Genomic DNA, 17,697 nt, shown 5'->3' with positions numbered 1-17,697 from the left:
AAAATTTTTCGAATTTTTGGCGATTTTTGGAGTTTAGGGCTAAGTTGCTCAGGCTTGTTGGGCTTTTTGGGCAAATGAAGGGTGCTGCTAGACTGTACTGTGTCTCTGCATGCTAATGGATATAGATGGTTATGGGTAGAGGGTCAAAGACTTGGCATATAAGCTCAAAAATGATGTTAAAATCCAATTTATCATAGCCACTGGCGAGTTTTGGAAGACTTAAGTGTGAAATTCCTGCATCTATTACTATTTCTCTCAGTTCATAGAGACTTGCTAATACGGATTCGTATGTGGGTTTGTGGTAGTATCTAAACTTGGTAACTAAACTGAAGATATAACGTTCAGAAATGGGGTCGAAGTAAATTAAAACTGAGCCTATATCAGGTGGATATCTAAGTCTAATTACACTTGGGGCTGCTGGGTACCAGCTTTTGACTTGTCGGGCTAATCCCTTTGCCATTGCAAGGTCTGCTGATATACAGTGTGCAAAAGAGTATGGTGAATATAAGATATCTGTTGGAGAACTTAGATATGTTGCATTTATTTCTTGACTAAAATGGTTTAAATTTTGATTAGATGAGCCTGGTGATTTTTTTCGATTGAGATCTAGTTACTGGTTTGTTTGCTGAACTGCTGGGCTTTTTCCCTGAATATTTTGCTATACTTGCTCTAACTTGGTCTAGTTTTGTCTCTCTACTTGGTGTATTTGACTGTTGTGCTGCTTGTGCTGATGCTTTTATTGCTTCACGTTTTTCTTCTTGTTCCAGTCTGGCACGTGCGTTTTTTGGTCTAGGACTGCCTGATCTTCTAACTTGGTTGGTTAGGTAAGGGTTTTTTCTATCTTCATCGTGTAACCATATTTGTCTAGTTATTTTAAATCCTTGGACATTTTTCTTCTGTTGTTATTTTGGTGATTTGAAAGCACTTTTTTCTGGTTGTCGTTTAGGGTGATAAGGTCGGGCTCTTAGTTTTCTATCAGTTAACGCAAATTGTTCCTCACGTGTTTCTGGAGGCGAGTCACTATCGAATGGTTCTATTGACGGGCGAGGCTGTTGAGCTGGTAGGAACATTTCATCATCTGATGAAGATGATACAAGAGGAACACGAACTTCTGGTTCTTGATGTCTAATTTCGTCAGCAATTAACGGATTAACTGGTATTCGGGCAATTTGTTCTGCGTCCAGATTTAGGTCAGCTAAATTTTCGTCTGAACTACTATTTTCGTCAAAAAGATTTGGGATTGCTTCATCTGAACTTGAAGAGTCAAATACTGGAAGATGAACTGGGGCAGTTCGTGGACTAACTGCTGGTGCTACTACCCTTGGTGGGGCCGGTGGGGCTGCTGGAGGTGCTGCTACTGCTGGTCCTGCTAATGGTTCACCTAGGGGAACATTTATGGTCACTCTGACTGGATCTTGTTTCACTTTCTTGGATTGTTGTATCTCTGTTTCTTGCTCATTGATTAATTCTGGGATATGTTTATCAAATAGGTCAGGTTCCATGTGTTGTCTTCTCGACGGATCAGGTTGAAAGTTTACAGGATTGATGACTTCGAGATCTTCAGGAGGTTCACTTGGTTTAATTGGCTTCAGTCTGATGCGATGAACACATTGTGTGTAATTCGTATTTACTTTTCGAATGATGTAATTAGAATCAGTAAGGGCTTTTTCCACTTTATATAGCGGGAGCCATTTCTGTACTTGGGAAGCTATTACTGTTGATTGTTCTAGTAGCTTAGAATTCAAAAGTAAACAGAATGGTTTCTCCGGAATCGGTTTCGCTGAAGCTTTTTGATCATAATACTTCTTGTACTTCAGGTATGCGGTCGTCAGTTTTTCTTTGTTTTCTCCAAACTTTTGCATCATGGCATCTTGCAGTTCATTTACAAAGTCCGAGTTTACTCCTACTGCATCCATTACTTTTCTAGAGAACCTAATGTCGAGGTGCTTTATGGGTTCTCTGCCATGGAATAAAGTTGAAGGACAACAATTTGTCGCTGAATGATAAGAAGTATTGTGAATGAATGTTGCTAATGGTACATATTTTTGCCAATCTTTCCATTGTTCTTCAGTATTGATCTTTAATATTCGTTTCAGTGGTCCGTGAGATCGTTCTACTGCTCCGATAGTCTGAGGGTGCTTTAGTGAGGCATGTTTTAACTTCACTTCTAGTAAACTTGCTAATTCTGACATTAATTCAGAAGTAAAATTGGTTCCTAAGTCACTAAGTATTGTTTGAGGAATGTAGCTGTGCTGTAAGAACACCTTTACTAGTTCTCGGGCTACTGTGTCCGCATATCCATTTGTTAATGGGACTGCAAATAGATACTTTGTAAAAACATCTATTCCGCTCAAAACATACTTATATTGTGATGACTTTAGGGGGCCTACTAAATCGATTTGGAGCATATCTCCCGGATATGATTGTAGTGAACTGACTGGTTGTAACTTCGGTGTGATGTGACTTTTTGGTACTCTATTTAATTGGAGACAAGTAAGGCAGTTTTAAATGAAACTAATGAAATGTTCGGTGAAGCCTGGATAATAAAATCGCTTTCTAAATTCCTGAATTGTTGCTTTGATGCCTAAGTGACCTGCTGTTTGTGAATTATGGAGCCTATATATAGTCTCTTTCCACAAATGCTTAGGTACACAGAATTGTTTATGAAGTACTTTTCCAGTATCATCTTAAAAGTTCCGGTATAAGACATTCCCTTCAAGAATTAATCTGTTTAAGTGTTTGTGATACTTTTTTAAATTGGTTGAAGCATACTTTAAGTCAGGTTGTTGATTATTTTGTTGAATCCATCTTATTACTGTTCTAATGTCTGCATCTTTTTGCTGCTCTTCTGCTAAGTTAAGGCTAATTAAGTTGTCTGTAAGGTCTGGGAATTCATCTAATGGATTTGGGTACTCAATTGAATTTATTTCTGTTTTTCTCATTAGTTTAAATGGCCCTTGGATTTCTGTTACTGGTAAATTACTTTGCCTTTTTTTGTAGTCCTCGTAATATCCGAGTTTTTTGAGAGCATCTAATACTTCTGGATTTACTTCATCATTGGATATTTCTGCATCTAATAGTACATTTAATTCAACATCAGGGTTTTGTGCTTCTGTATCAATTTCTATTTCTCTAACTGGAATTCTATCTGTTAACTTTAATGACATTGTTGCTGTTTTGTCATTCTCCATTCGGGAGAGAAAATCTGCGGCGTAGTTAGCGCGTCCAGGAATGTGAGCAATTACTATATTAAATGCGAGAATTCTGTCTAAACAATTCCAAAGAGATGGTGGTATTACTTTTGACTGAAAGAATTGTGTGAGGCTTTTGTTGTCAGTGAGTATAATTACTTGTTTGCTTGATACCCAAATGTAGTGTGGAAAGTAGTCCAGCGCGTAGTACAAAGCTAGGAACTCTTTGTAATAGATTGAAAACTTTAATTGCGTTGCATTAAACAAATGCGATCCAAACGATACGGGAGCGTATGTTTTCTTTTCTTTCTTTCCTGTTTCATTTACGTAGTCTTCCACCATTAGTACAAAACCTGCACCGTGGTAACTAGCGTCACAAAGAATTACATACTGTAGACCTGGTTTTGGCAATCGCAATGTTACATTTGTTGCTTCCATTAGATCCTTCTTTATTACTTCTAATGCTTTTACATGTTCTTCTGTGGTTTCTATTACTGCATCCTTCTTCAGGAGCTTGTAAAATGACATTAGTTTTTCACCTAAATTAGGGATGTAATTTCGGAAGAATTGAGTGAAGCCAATTAGTCGTTATACTTGCTTTGTTGTTTTCGGCATTTTAAATTTATCAAGAAATTTCGTTTTTATTTTTCTGGTGATATTCCTTCTGCACTGATGTTATTTCCAAGGAATTTCATTGTATCGGTTGCTATTTCACACTTTTCGGGCGACAGTTTTAGTCCGGATTGACGTATACATGTAAAGATTTCTCGTAAAGAGGGTACCAATTGTTCAAAGTTTGTTACTGCATTTCCAATATCATCCATAAACTGGGTACAATTTCCTGAAGCTAAGCATGGGTCCAAGTAATGTCTAATAAAGGAACTGAATCCTGTTACTGACTTATTCAATCCTTGTGCAAGACATTTATAAGCATAAGTTCTCGAAGCAAAGTTAAATGCTAGCAGTTGCACTGATACATCCTCTGCCATTTGCACACAGTGGTATGCTTAAGAACAGTCAAGTTTCGTAAACAATTTTTTTCCGGCAAAGTATTTTATTGCGTCACTCATGTTTGAAATCGGGAAATTCGTATTCACATAATCGTTTTTCAGCAAATGATTTACTTTTCTCAAGTCAATTAATAGTCTAAGTCTTCCTGAATTTTTCCGTTGAGCGAAAAGTGGACTACTATATCTTGATTGAGACAAAGTTATCAGTCCGTAATAATGCATTAGTGCGAGCTCTACTTGTAACTCATTTCTCAAATGGACGGGCGTTGGAGGGCCTTGTTCGTAAATTGGTATGCTTCTTTCTGGAGTTAACTTTATTTTTAAATCTGTATTATATCCGACGTCAAATCTGTGTTTCGCAAAGATATCACTGAATTCGACTAGTAGTTCACCTACTACTGATTTTTGCTCATCATTGAGGGCTGATGTTTCCCACGGAAACTTGCTCAAAAATGTTATTTTATCCTGATGATTACCCTTTGGATCTAATTTCTCCATTTCTTGCAGCTTTAGTAGTTGCTCATAGATATCTCTCTGCAAGGGCGACAAATTTGTCGGATCTGGGCACGTTTCAGGCGTTGGGAACCATAGTTTTTCATTTTCCGGGGCCGGTTTCGCTGGTTGAGATTTTCTTTTCGGGGTGTCTGTAACTTGAATTAATTGATTTATTTCTGTTAAATAATTTTCACTCATTTTTGCTACATTTATTAATTGAGGATCTACTTCTAACAACTTTTCAGCTTGGTCTGATGTTAAGAATGAGAATTTGGCTATTTCTTCGCCTTTATTTATGGTAATTGGATGGTCAGTAATGTTCAGGACATAGATGTAGAGAATGTTATTTTCAGCAACTTTACTTAGAGATGATGTTAATATTACTTCACTATCTTTTTCAAAGATTTCATTTGGAATTATTACTCCACAAATGTCAGTGAATGATTCTAGTTTATCATAAAGCTTACATTCTAATACTGCTTGTTGAATCGGCTGTAAAACTTGCTTTTTCTGTGTGTAAACTCCAAATTTTTTGCGTTTTACAACTATTCTGGATTGCTTTTCTGGCTTTATTTCATTTATTTGTAATGTTTGATCAGGGAATTTAATGTAGCTTTGTCCTGGGCAGATGCTAACTTTATGTTTAACAAAAAATGGGTTGCCTAATATTACAGGAGTTGTGACAATTAAAACAAGGAAATCTGTAAATGTTTGTGTGCCCAATTTAAATGTAACTTTAATTGCTTTGTCAATTTTAACTATATTTCCGTTTGCCATTTTAACTTTATCTAGATCAGGCTTTTCTATTTCTGTTATTGAATTGATATTTGTATTAATTAGCTCCTTGTAAAACTCACGACTTATCACGTTGGCAAATGCTCCTGTATCAATTAGTGCGCGTCTTTCTAATTCTCCATTAAATTTAACTTTAACATAGGATAAGGTTCTGCCTAAAAGTGGGACAATACTGAATAATTGCTGAACATGTGGTGTTGGCTTTGGTACTGGTTTAGGTACTTGTGTTGGGAGTTGCACAGAATTATTAACTTTACTTTTTCTATTATTACTTTTGCGTTTTCTACGCTTTTTGTTACTTTTGTTATAAACTGGATCTATTACTTTATCTAAACTAGGACTAGACGTGCTTTCGTTATAATAGTTAACTGAGTTTTTATATTTTGCTTTTTAATGTTGGGTGGCTTTATTAGTTTTTTTGTTGATTAAATGGGAAATTCATACCTCTCATATTTCTATTTTGAGGGTTACTTGCAAGATTAGACTGATTTAATTGTTGAGTACTATATTGGTTTTGTACTGGAGCTGGACTACCGTAAACTATACCCTGTCTAAGAAGGTTTTGAGGGGTATTTTTTGTTGGGAACTGGTAAACTGGTCTATTAACATAAGCTGGGTGAACAAATGGGGGACTATCTGAAGGTTCGGTCCAATAATTACGAGTTTGTGGCTGTTCGTTATAATAAAACGGTCTAGGGGCATTACATTGTGGTCTAAACTCTCGGTAATTATTAGCACGAGGGGCACACTGTTGCTGGGGCCGATAGTTTTGCTGAAACTGCCGATAATTGGGCTGATATTGACGGTAATTTGGTCGATAATTCTGATATTGAGGGCGGAAATTTTGTCTATAACTTTGTTTGTAGACTTGTTGAGGGTAATGTGGTGTGAATATGTTTACTGGGCCTTGTTCTGATGGCTCATTTTTAGGTGCTGATCTCTGCTCAAGTTTCTGCTCAAGTTCTTTTTGATTATTTGAAATAGTAGCTATTGCTTTTAACATTTTATCAGTATTTGTTTCCGTAATTTCATTAAAACCGTCGTCGAAGTACTCTTCTCTGTTGCACATCTCCCTAATTGCAATTTGTTGGCTAGCTAAGGTGCATAAGTCATCTATTGTATCTGTTTCTGGCCTTTCTAAGAGCTTAGGCTTAAGCCAGTTTGGCATAGACTTAATAAAGAAGCGCTTTATTTGCTCATTTTTTCGATTTCCTGACATCTGAAGGGCAGAATCTCTTGCTGCTGTCTCTTTCGAATCTACGAGCTTCTGGGTCACCTGCTCCTGCTGGCGCTACTACTATTTCAGGTGCTGGATATGCTTTGTTGGCTTCAGTTCTTAACTTTACTAAGAAATTTTTAACAGTGTCTGTTTTTGGATTAAACTTTTGATTCTCTAACTTTATAATTCTGATCTCTCTCAAGTCATCCTGCGTGAATATGTGTCTTAGAGCTGTTATACTGTCTTCAAAGACTAGTCTGGTAGCCTCTGGTAGGGTTAAGAAGTATCGTAAAGCGTCTCCTTTTAAATGTAATTGCAGAAAGTTCGCTTGTTGCGCGTTTGCGATTGCTGCAACTCCGATTGCACCTGTTATTAGTTGTTCAAACTCGTTAAAATTGTCCGTTTCTGATCCAGAAAAAGGCGTGATGTTGATCTGCGCGTGTGCCATTTTGCTTTTTACCCGATTAGATTATATACTTTTCGTTCAATCAGTCTTATTTTCGTTCTAAAGTATTAAATAGCACACTTAACTTTATAGAGAGATTAAGGGGTTTTAAGAGATGAAAACAGTTAAATGAATAGCACAAGAATATCAGAAAAGAAACTACTAAAACCATTCGTTCAGAAAATAATAAAGATGGGCTACTAATAAACCTATTCCTAAAGCTCCGGTCGAATCGTCAGACTTATATCGCTGAAGCCGTATGGGCCGCCGAAGTCTCACCTCTAAAGAGTGCCACTTAGTTTAGGAAAAATCGTGGGGACCACGACCGCACAGGCCTTGTGGAAGCTGCACTCAGATAGGCAACAGCATAATGACCGAAGTCACTGTTTGATTCATTAACCTCCGGAGCTGGGCGGGGAAATAAAATATAATTGTTTTTTATTTTTGTTAAAGCTTTTGTTTTGCCCTCTTTTAATTAGTGTTTAAGTGATGGTTTCAGTAATTTAGCTTATTCTGATGTTATCTGATAATCAGTAATGATGTTGTCAAGGTTAATATCTCTGTCAGATTGAAGTTTGTTACGAATAAGGCCAAATTTGCGAGCTTTTTGATTTAGACTTTTTGCTGTCCAATAAATTGCAACACGTTTGTCATCTTTATCTAGCACATAAATAACGATAGACTTATAAAATGAAGAGGAAAAAGCGGTTACTATCTGAGCTTGCGTTTTACTGTTGTTTTGGGTATAATTAATGTGGTTTCCTTCAATATGTTCAACAAAATTGGGGGAAGAGCGACAATTATTAATAGCGGGGAGAATTTGTTCTTTATAAATTGACATTAATAAAGCACCAAAATTTATTTTACAAATTCATTTACTCACAATATCCTCGTTTGCAAATACCCTGTGTTGTTTTTGTCCGTTGTGGCGGCTGTGGTTGAGTTTGCTCCAGTTATTGTCCACTCAAACACTTTTGAATTGTTGTTACACTTAGTCCACAGAGACACAAACACAGTTTCCACCCATTCTTTCCTTTGTTACAGCTTTGTGCGTTATCATTTTGGTCAAGAAGGGAGTGCCGGATGTGATTCTGGATGATTGGAGGCTCTTAAGGTAATGAAGAAGAAAAGAAAGAAAACAACAAAATAAAAGAAGGAAATATCAAATTTATCAAGGAATTTATCGAAATATCGGTCCGTTAAACTGGAAAACAGTTAATAACTCCTGTCACCATGTTGCGCACTGATTTTTATAGTGTTCCTCGTGGTGTTATTGAGGTTTATATTAGAAGTAATTAACTTGAATAATTGGCATTTTACAAGGACTTATTTTGGTGTTTCACAGTGCGATTTTTAGCGGATATAATTTGAATAAAATTAGCTAGTAATAGCCTTTTATTAAGCGGTTCAGATGCGTGATATATCCACTAGTTTGCTTTGCATTTTAGTGTTAATTTAGTCGCTATTTCTTCTGTAACTAAGTTTATCAAACTTGGAGGTTTTCAAGAGAATTTCCAGTTCAATCTTTAATTATTTTTAGCAAGAATTGTTTAATAATTTTAACAAGAAGTTTCTCAAGTTTTATCAAGTTTTTATAAGATGATAGGCAACCGATTGTCAGGCTGGTTCTCCGGTGTTCTGCTGATAGTGGGTTCCGCAGGACTATGCCTTGAGTTGTATTGGTCCTTCGTAAATATTTACTGATTTTCAAGTTGGGCAATTTCCGGCTTTTGTACGTCTCTTGATGTTTTTTAAGTACATATACAGTTCCGTATTAGCACCTACTTTATAAGAATAATTACTTCACCAAGTACATAATCTCTCATGAATGATAACAACAGGAGTACCTCAGGAGTCAATTTTGGGACCGAAGTTGTTCTCACTTTATATGCTACCACTGTTTGACTTCCTGGTTTCCACTGGAATAACGAATCATCTTTATGGCGATGAGTCGCAACTTTTCTTGACCTGGAAATCTATTCAAAGCATGTAATTGTGGACATACTTCTTGATATAAAAAAATGGTGCTCGTTTCCGAAACTCAAAATCAACAACTCGAAGACAAAACTGGTTTCATTTTCATCTACCTTTAGTCTGTTCAGGTTTTTTTTACGTTTTTGAAGAAGTATCAACATGCAACCTGGAAATTAAAATCCTTGGATTCTTTCCTGATAATTTATCGCTCGAAAGAGACGTCAATAAAACCTACCAAATATGCTATGCTCAGTTAAAAAGATGAAAGCGATACCAATGTATTTATCATTTGCATAACGGGAGACCATGGCGACAAGTTATATTCTGTCAAGATAAGACTATTGAAATTCAGGTTACTTTGGAATGAAAAAGAATCTGTTAATAGGCGTGTGCTTCGATCTGCCGCTAGGTTTGTTCAGGACATCAAGATCACAGTACTAGCTCTGTCCTGGCTGCTCTACACTGGCTACCAGTCGAACAGAGAATACGTTTCAAGATCTCGTGCTTCATGTTCAGAGTGTTTCATAGATGGAAGTGTCCACTGTATTTAGCTGACCTCTTTACCGTTAACTCGACGGTCAGCCCCTCAATACGAATGCTTTTCTCGAAGTGGGTTCCGCAGGACTATGCCTTGAGTTGTATTGGTCCTTCGTAAATATTTACTGATTTTCAAGTTGGGCAATTTCCGGCTTTTGTACGTCTCTTGATGTTTGTTAAGTACATATACAGTTCCGTATTAGCACCTACTTTATCAGAATAATTACTTTACCAAGTACATAATCTCTCATGAAGTTATTTACTGATTATGTGAATTTATCATCAAGAAACTCAAAAAAGTAAATATTGAGGCTTTTAGGCACTTGAAGTGTTTGCTAGTAAAACTGTCAATCTGCGGTTGTTTTTCATAAACATAAACAAATTAGGGGTTACAGGCCTAGATGGAAATACTGGCTATATATGGCCTTGAAACTAACTGAATATGAACTAAATTATAGCACTTATTTATGGATATTTAAGGGAAAATCATCACGTAACTATGAGGAACGAAATAGGGGCGTGACACTTTCCGATCACTATTGTCCGTTATTTGCTCTACCTATTGAGTAAACTAATGGTACCACAAGAATAGGTGTCACATGTAAATGCAAGAATGTTAACCTGGATGCTTTTCTTGAAAACTTCGTGAAAGATGTTACCGATTTTTCAAGTGCTCCGCTACTGCCACAAGACTCCTCCTCGAACATTGTTGATGTTATTCAAATACTTGCTCAAATCGTTGGAAATCCATATAAATGAAGTTGTGCCATGCATAGCAAAAACCATATTAGGGAAACCAAATTTTTTCGACAGTGAATGCTCTTCAGTGAAATGTAAGGAAAGAACACTTGGAAGGCGTGTTAGAAAACATCCATCAGATGAAAAACGCGATGTCAAAGATTTGTTTTTTTCCTATCGTGTTCTCCTGGACAGCAAGCATGATAATTATCTGAAACAAGTACTGAGGAATCGGACAAGTCATTCTTTTTTGAAGGATTTTAACAAACCTTATGCCACCACGAGCACAAATTACCCGCAAGAAGAAACATGAAATCACTGTCGAACGAGTTTTAACTATTTTATCTTGAAAACACAAAATGTGTACTCTAAATTTCCTAACGTAACGATAACCTTCTTACGATATGCCCTTACTCAGTGGAATGTTTCAGTCTCGTTGATATTGAATTTGTAACTACCTCACTTTCCAATCTTTCAATATTGTTCTCTTGGCTTTCTACTATCCAGGGAGCAGTTTAAACACTTTGGTAGAAGTCAGCCTACTTTCTTCACTGACCTCATTAACACAGTTCTACTATTTAGTCAATTTCCGCAGTGCTTGAAAAATGGAATCATTACTCCCATATGCAAACCTAACCAACCTTGTGCTCTTATCGAATCTCATCCAAAGTGTTTTAAAGCCAATTAGAGAATTATCTTTAAGAAGAAAGTGTCTGGCCAAAATACCAGTCGGCGTACAGAGCACATCACTCTACTGAATCCTAACTTTTGAATGTATAACAGCAGATTCCTCAAAATATTGGATGCAAGAAAAAATACTACTGTTATCGCTTGATCTTTCCAGTATCTTTGATACTGTGTTATTCTGTCATGCTTGAAATTCTCAAATCCAGACTCGGTATAAATGGCTCTGTACTACAGTTTTTTGAGACCTACTGCAGTAATTGCCACGTAAGAGTTATGTTAGAGAATGAGAACTAGCGTGCCAAAATGATAACAACAGGAGTACCTCAGGAGTCAATTTTGGGACCGAAGTTGTTCTCACTTTATATGCTACCACTGTTTGACTTCCTGGTTTCCACTGGAATAACGAATCATCTTTATGGCGATGAGTCGCAACTTTTCTTGACCTGGAAATCTATTCAAAGCATGTAATTGTGGACATACTTCTTGATATAAAAAAATGGTGCTCGTTTCCGAAACTCAAAATCAACAACTCGAAGACAAAACTGGTTTCATTTTCATCTACCTTTAGTCTGTTCAGGTTTTTTTTACGTTTTTGAAGAAGTATCAACATGCAACCTGGAAATTAAAATCCTTGGATTCTTTCCTGATAATTTATCGCTCGAAAGACACGTCAATAAAACCTACCAAATATGCTATGCTCAGTTAAAAAGATGAAAGCGATACCAATGTATTTATCATTTGCATAACGGGAGACCATGGCGACAAGTTATATTCTGTCAAGATTAGACTATTGAAATTCAGGTTACTTTGGAATGAAAAAGAATCTGTTAATAGGCGTGTGCTTCGATCTGCCGCTAGGTTTGTTCAGGACATCAAGATCACAGTACTAGCTCTGTCCTGGCTGCTCTACACTGGCTACCAGTCGAACAGAGAATACGTTTCAAGATCTCGTGCTTCATGTTCAGAGTGTTTCATAGATGGAAGTGTCCACTGTATTTAGCTGACCTCTTTACCGTTAACTCGACGGTCAGCCCCTCAATACGAATGCTTTTCTCGAAAAACAGTGTCAGATCCAAAATTGCCCAAAGGTGTTTTGCGTGCTCCGGAGTAAATGTGTGGAACAACTTTCCAGAATTCGTCCGAGTAGAGAAGAATTATCTTCAGGAAGAATTTGAAGAGCTACTTGTTCTGTGAAGCATTCTGATGCACAAAACCCACTCTTGAGTTGACAAGAAAAGAGTGTCGAAACAAGACTTCATTCATTTTTTCAGAATTCTTTTTATGAATTGATAGTTTGTTTGGTTTCATCTGTTTTCAACTTAGTCTTAGCTCTAGAAATTAGTTTAGGCTTCTTCTTGGATTTTTAGCACGAATAATAATCTACGATCGTTATACAACTTAGATGGAGAATGTCAGCGGCATTTGCGAAAGGTGTACTTGCCTGGGGTAAATTTTTGTTTCTTGATTTTTTTCATGATTTTTTTTTCTATGCAGTTAAACATTTCTTTTGCTCGATAATTCGTTCTATGCGATTAATGTAGATTTGCAACCAAATTGCAATTGAATTACTCACCAATGGTGGGCTCTAAATGACGCGCTATATTACATGAACGTCGTTAATTATTCAGTTAGTACTGTATTGATTCTTCAAAGCATGTGATGTGTGGAAAGATGTACCAATTGCCATATTCGCATATGTTTTGAGTTTAATCGAAGAACGCTTCATAAATTTCACTGTATGACTCAACGGTTCTACGTTTTCAGGTGTTCCCGAGGTTGTATCATTCCACCGATTCGAATGGCTCAATAAGTGATGAGGCGTCGCCCATTATCACCACGGTTACTTCAACCAACAACAAATCAGAGGAAAAAGAGAACAACAGCAATGCGGGATGTACAATCTCGGCTGCCACTGCTGCATCTGATGAAGACATCATAGAGCAATCGCCCAAAAAGCGACCCTTCGAGAAGTATATTTTGAGCGTCAGTTTGAGCAACCCGATTGGCGAACTGGTTTCTTCTACTAAGCTGTTCGAGTCCATTAACAAACCAGATAATAGCAATAATAGCAGCGGAAACAGTACTGAGGGCAATAAACAGATAAAGTCTGTTAATAGCCCGCTATCCAAAAGTCATTCTGTGGCTGAAGTTGAGCCGAACAGAAGCGATAAGAAAGAATTGAAAGACGCTAATTGCAACAAAGACATGATCGAAAGAACTGGTATGAAGAAGTTGGTCGAAAGTCGCGACTTCGTATTCAGAATTGTGCATCAACACGAGCACATGTACAACTCGTCTGCCAATAGTGTGGGCGGTGGTGGTCAGCAGGTTAAACCTATTGGAATTGGGACACCGCCTATGGGGTCGTCATCTGTACTCGGGGGACAAACTCCCTCTTCAATGTCTGCGTCTATTATTTCTCACTTCAGTTTCAGTCAATCCGCGATATTAGGGCAGAAAAACCTCTTGGTAAGTTTTTCCAAAAATATTCAGGTGTGGTTAGTTAGTCTGCGATTTTTGTCTGATAGATTTTTGCTGCCTAATCTTAGTTCAAATTATTAAGCCGCGAAAAAAATCGTTTGTGTGTACTTTTACTCTACTTCAATTTATTAATAGAGAGAGCGAGAGCGAGAGCGAGAGCGAGAGCGAGAGCGAGAGAGAGAGAGAGAGAGAGAGAGAGAGAGAGAGAGAGAGCGAGAGCGAGAGCGAGAGAGAGAGAGATAGTGAGAGCGAGAGCGAGAGCGAGAGCGAGAGAGAGAGAGAGAGAGAGAGAGAGAGAGAGAAGAGAGAGAGAGAGAGAGAGAGAGAGAGAGAGAGAGAGAGAGAGAGAGAGAAAGAGAGAGAGGGAGAGAGAGAGGGAGAGAGCGTGAGCGAGAGCGAGAGCGAGAGCGAGAGCGAGAGCGAGAGCGAGAGCGAGAGCGAGAGCGAGAGAGAGAGAGAGAGAGAGAGAGAGAGCGAGAGGCTTAAATCTCAAAAGAGCAGAAGAGACAACATTAAAATAGAATACTTACAAAATACAAAAGCTATCATAAAAACTAACAAATACTTTTAAATGTCCTGCAAGCGCTGCTTGGCAAATAAAAAAGAGCATGAAACATCCGGGAGTAAAATTTCAGTTTTTCGAACAAGTATTTGCAAATGCTGTTTGAAAGCGGTGACGTAGAAAAATCTCTAACTACGTGTCTTTGAAGAAAGTTAGAACCACACAATCAGTCGTTCGTAAAATGAAAAACAATTTGCAGTGGCAGTCCCACCAACTCAAACAAATTGTACGGAGAAGTTCTGAAATTGATCCGTTTGGGGACGATTTGTATATGTGACTATGTCTGAAGTGTTTTGTAGATTTTGATCAATTTTTTTGTACATTTTTGAGATTTTGGGTAAGTCTTGATTAGGCATAAATTCACTGTTTTTTAGCAAAGTTCTTCCAATTTTGTGACTATTCGTATCGTCATTTGGCCGCAGCATAAACATTCCATGCGTTTGTAGCCTTCTAGAGGTATGGGAACATCAATAGTGGCTACATTTTAGCGATCGTAATACGAAAGTACAACTACTGAGCGAACTTGTTAAGATTTGATTTTCCCCGTCATTTTTTGAAGGTTATCATAACTAACATGGACCTGCTGCCTTTTTATAGCTCTAAAAATATTTTGGCGAAGGTTGTGGGAGTATTGACGCACAACTAGTTTGCGTCATCTGATAAGAAGCGTTTCAGAATATGCTAACTGGCGTGTTATTTGTGGGTTAAGTGTACTGCGAGTTGGATTTGTCCAAACCAGTTGGTTATCTGGATTTGTAGTTTTTGTGTGTATGAGAGTAGGATCTGATAGATCTATGTTTTGAGTTGAGCTTTTATAATTAACTTGAGAATCAAAACTAGTTCGTGCAGGAAAGTTTATTGAGCCACGAGGCGACTGTATCATATCTATGTTTTATCTCGTCTGAACATCTCTAATGTGTTAATAGCACTTTAGCAGAATAACGAACAGGTTGTTTGAAGTGAAGTTCACACCAATTGGGAACACTGTACAAGGACAGTAGATAGATAGCATATGAAATAAGTGTTTATAAATAGATAGTTTATAGACTTGGTTGCTGACTCCGGACTACAGGATAGTCCTATATCTCATTTCCCCCTCCTGGAGAGAAACACTTTGCTACAGTGTTTCGTTCAATTCTTCTAGCTCCACCGTGTTCGGATTAGATATATCGTCATTGTCCGGGGATAGTGGCGGTGTGCAATACTCCTGCGAAGTTGTGCTACTTGTAACTGAATTATGAGTTTTTGTTTCTACGATGTCTACCAGTTGGAGTTCATTGTCTTTTGTGTGTTTGATGTTCGTATCTTGAGTGGATGTTTGTCGTGTGTCGGCTGTGTTATTTTTGTTTGTTGTGTCTTCGATGTTTTGTTGGGTTTTTGTTTCTATTGCGGGTGTTTCAGTTGATGTGTCCTGTATGTAATGTTGTGTTGCTGGAATAATTGATATCAGATTTGCTTGTTCCCTTTCGATTCTCTGTCGTTCCAGTTCTATGTCTTTTAATGCCCCTCGGTTTTGTTCGCAAATATCGGAGTCCAGAAATACTACTTGTGGATTGTTATGTTTTGCAGTGTCTGCGTTTAGTGCTTGCATCTTTTTGACGGCCTCGTCAATTTTGCGTGTTGATTTATGCGATACGAAGTTGTTGGTTTCAGTTGTTTGGTTGTCAACATGTTCTTGGTCCTGACCAATTGGTGGGCTGTCTGATGAGGTTACCATGAATGCGCTTGGATCACTTGATGTCAGAATTTTCTATGGTGCTTTTGTGTCGCTGTCGATATCGTAAGCCAGTCTATTCTGATCGATGGATTGCTTCGAGATCTATTTGTACAAATGATCTATTTTCTGTGAATTCCTCACTATTTTGAAGGGCCACCAATTTGGCGCATTGTTCGAACATCTCCCTGGACTTGCTTTTGACGTGCGTGAGCGTTTCTTTGATCAACCTTGCTTTAACAAGTTGGTAGTCTTTTTCGGTGTTTTAGGGCTTCTTGTTCTGTTGTTGGCTCTGATTGTGCGTTACTACCTTCCTTACTTTGGCCGGGCTCCAGTTGATTGTATTATTCCCGGTTTTTGTGTTCCTTGTGTTAGGTTGTTGCTGAATCGTTTCTCCCACTGGTTGAGACTTGCATGCGGCTTTCAATTGTTTCGCTTCGTCTAAACAGAACTTTCTTATTTTTTCTTGGTTCCTTTTATATTCACCCACTGTTTTACACGAAACCATGTGTATTAGTCTTGGTTTTTGTGGTTCTTTTGTTGTTTCTGGAATTGGTTTTTGTTCGGTTACTATAGCTAAATCATTTTTTCTTACTGTGTTTTTAGGCGGTGTGTCTATTGTTATAGTGTGTGGTGTATCCCGTGATGGTTCCGTCCTGTTTTATGTTCCATTGTGGTGCAAGTGTGTGTCGTGGTTCTTTTAATTTTCGTGCTAGTGATTTTCGTGCAACATTTTTACGTGATTTTATGAATTTTGTTGTTTTGTCTCCTATTGTGAAATTGATTTCTGATGGATATGTCTTACGTGGCGAATCTTTCTTGGGTGTCAATGCCAGAGGCATGTTTTCCGAGTCGTCACTGCTTATGACTTCTGGTTGGTCCAGACTGCCGCTTGGTTCGAGGTTACTTGGTGTAGACGGTGAGGGTCCTTCTTCGTTGCTTGCGTTCCTGTACCTGATGTCGAGATCGTCTTCGGACTCTCCATCTCTTCCAAATTTCCTCCATGGTGAGGGCGTTTTGTGTGAGCAGCTTTTTGTCTAAACAGTACTTTGTTAAGTTTTTGTAAGTGAGGTTGTTGTGTGATGTTTTTGTTGTGATGTTTGATATTTCGGTGTTTGGTTTTCTGCCGAAGTGTGCTTCGAATGGAGATATTTTAGTTGTGGTGTTTGGTGTTAAACGGATGTTTTCTATTATGTTTGCTAATTGGTTAGCTAGTGTTGTGTTTGACCAGTTGGGGTCGATGTCTAATACTGCTAGTCTTCTTTTTATTGTTTGTATTAGTCGTTCGACCATGCCGGTGCCTCTGTAGTCACCAGCTGGTGCGAGTATGAGTTTTATATTTCTATTCTTGCAAAATATGTCAAATTCTTTTGCTTTAAACGCTGGTGCCTGCTCACATCTAATGGAGCGAGGTATTCCGTGTAGTTTGCAATAACTTTCGAGATATTCTATTTGTATCGCAATTATTAAAAATTTCAGCGTGTGGAAATCTCGATAGTCTATCCACTGTTATTAGAATGTTATGATTTTGAGTGCTGTTTTTATATGGGATTGGGCCTGCGAATTCCATTTGGATTTCCTCGTTTGGTTCTACTAATGTGGGTAGTGCGCCAATGTTGTTTTTTCGAATGAGAGATTTTAGATTTTTACCTTTTTCTATGCAGTGTTTGCAGCTCTGGGCCTGTGCTAATATTTCGCTGTGGATATGTGGGTACCATACTAATTGTGCCAACGCAAGCATTCCCGCTTGGCCTGGGTGTTTGCTGTGTATGGTTTGAATTACCATTGGTCGTAATTTAGCAGGTATAACTAGGCGATTGTCGTATAATAAACAACCAGTTTGTGTAAC

General features: G+C 37.9%; 1 protein-coding gene across 1 annotated transcript in view; it reads left to right on the top strand.

Annotated features, from left to right (window-relative positions):
* The window catches only part of LOC142341328 (small G protein signaling modulator 2-like), a 318,101-nt gene that overhangs the window by 109,004 nt on the left and 191,400 nt on the right, over positions 1-17,697 (top strand). The window contains exon 7 of the mRNA XM_075392253.1: positions 12,856-13,560. Within this exon, the coding sequence (XP_075248368.1) occupies positions 12,856-13,560 (705 nt within the window). The remainder of the gene's footprint in view (positions 1-12,855; positions 13,561-17,697) is intronic.

Source organism: Convolutriloba macropyga, chromosome 6 (assembly GCF_964194025.1).
Source record: "Convolutriloba macropyga chromosome 6, txConMacr16.3, whole genome shotgun sequence".
In the NCBI taxonomy this organism is placed as follows: Eukaryota; Metazoa; Xenacoelomorpha; order Acoela; family Convolutidae; genus Convolutriloba; species Convolutriloba macropyga.
The sequence above is the reverse complement of the archived record's forward strand: the minus strand, read 5'-3'. Positions and strand labels throughout refer to the sequence as shown.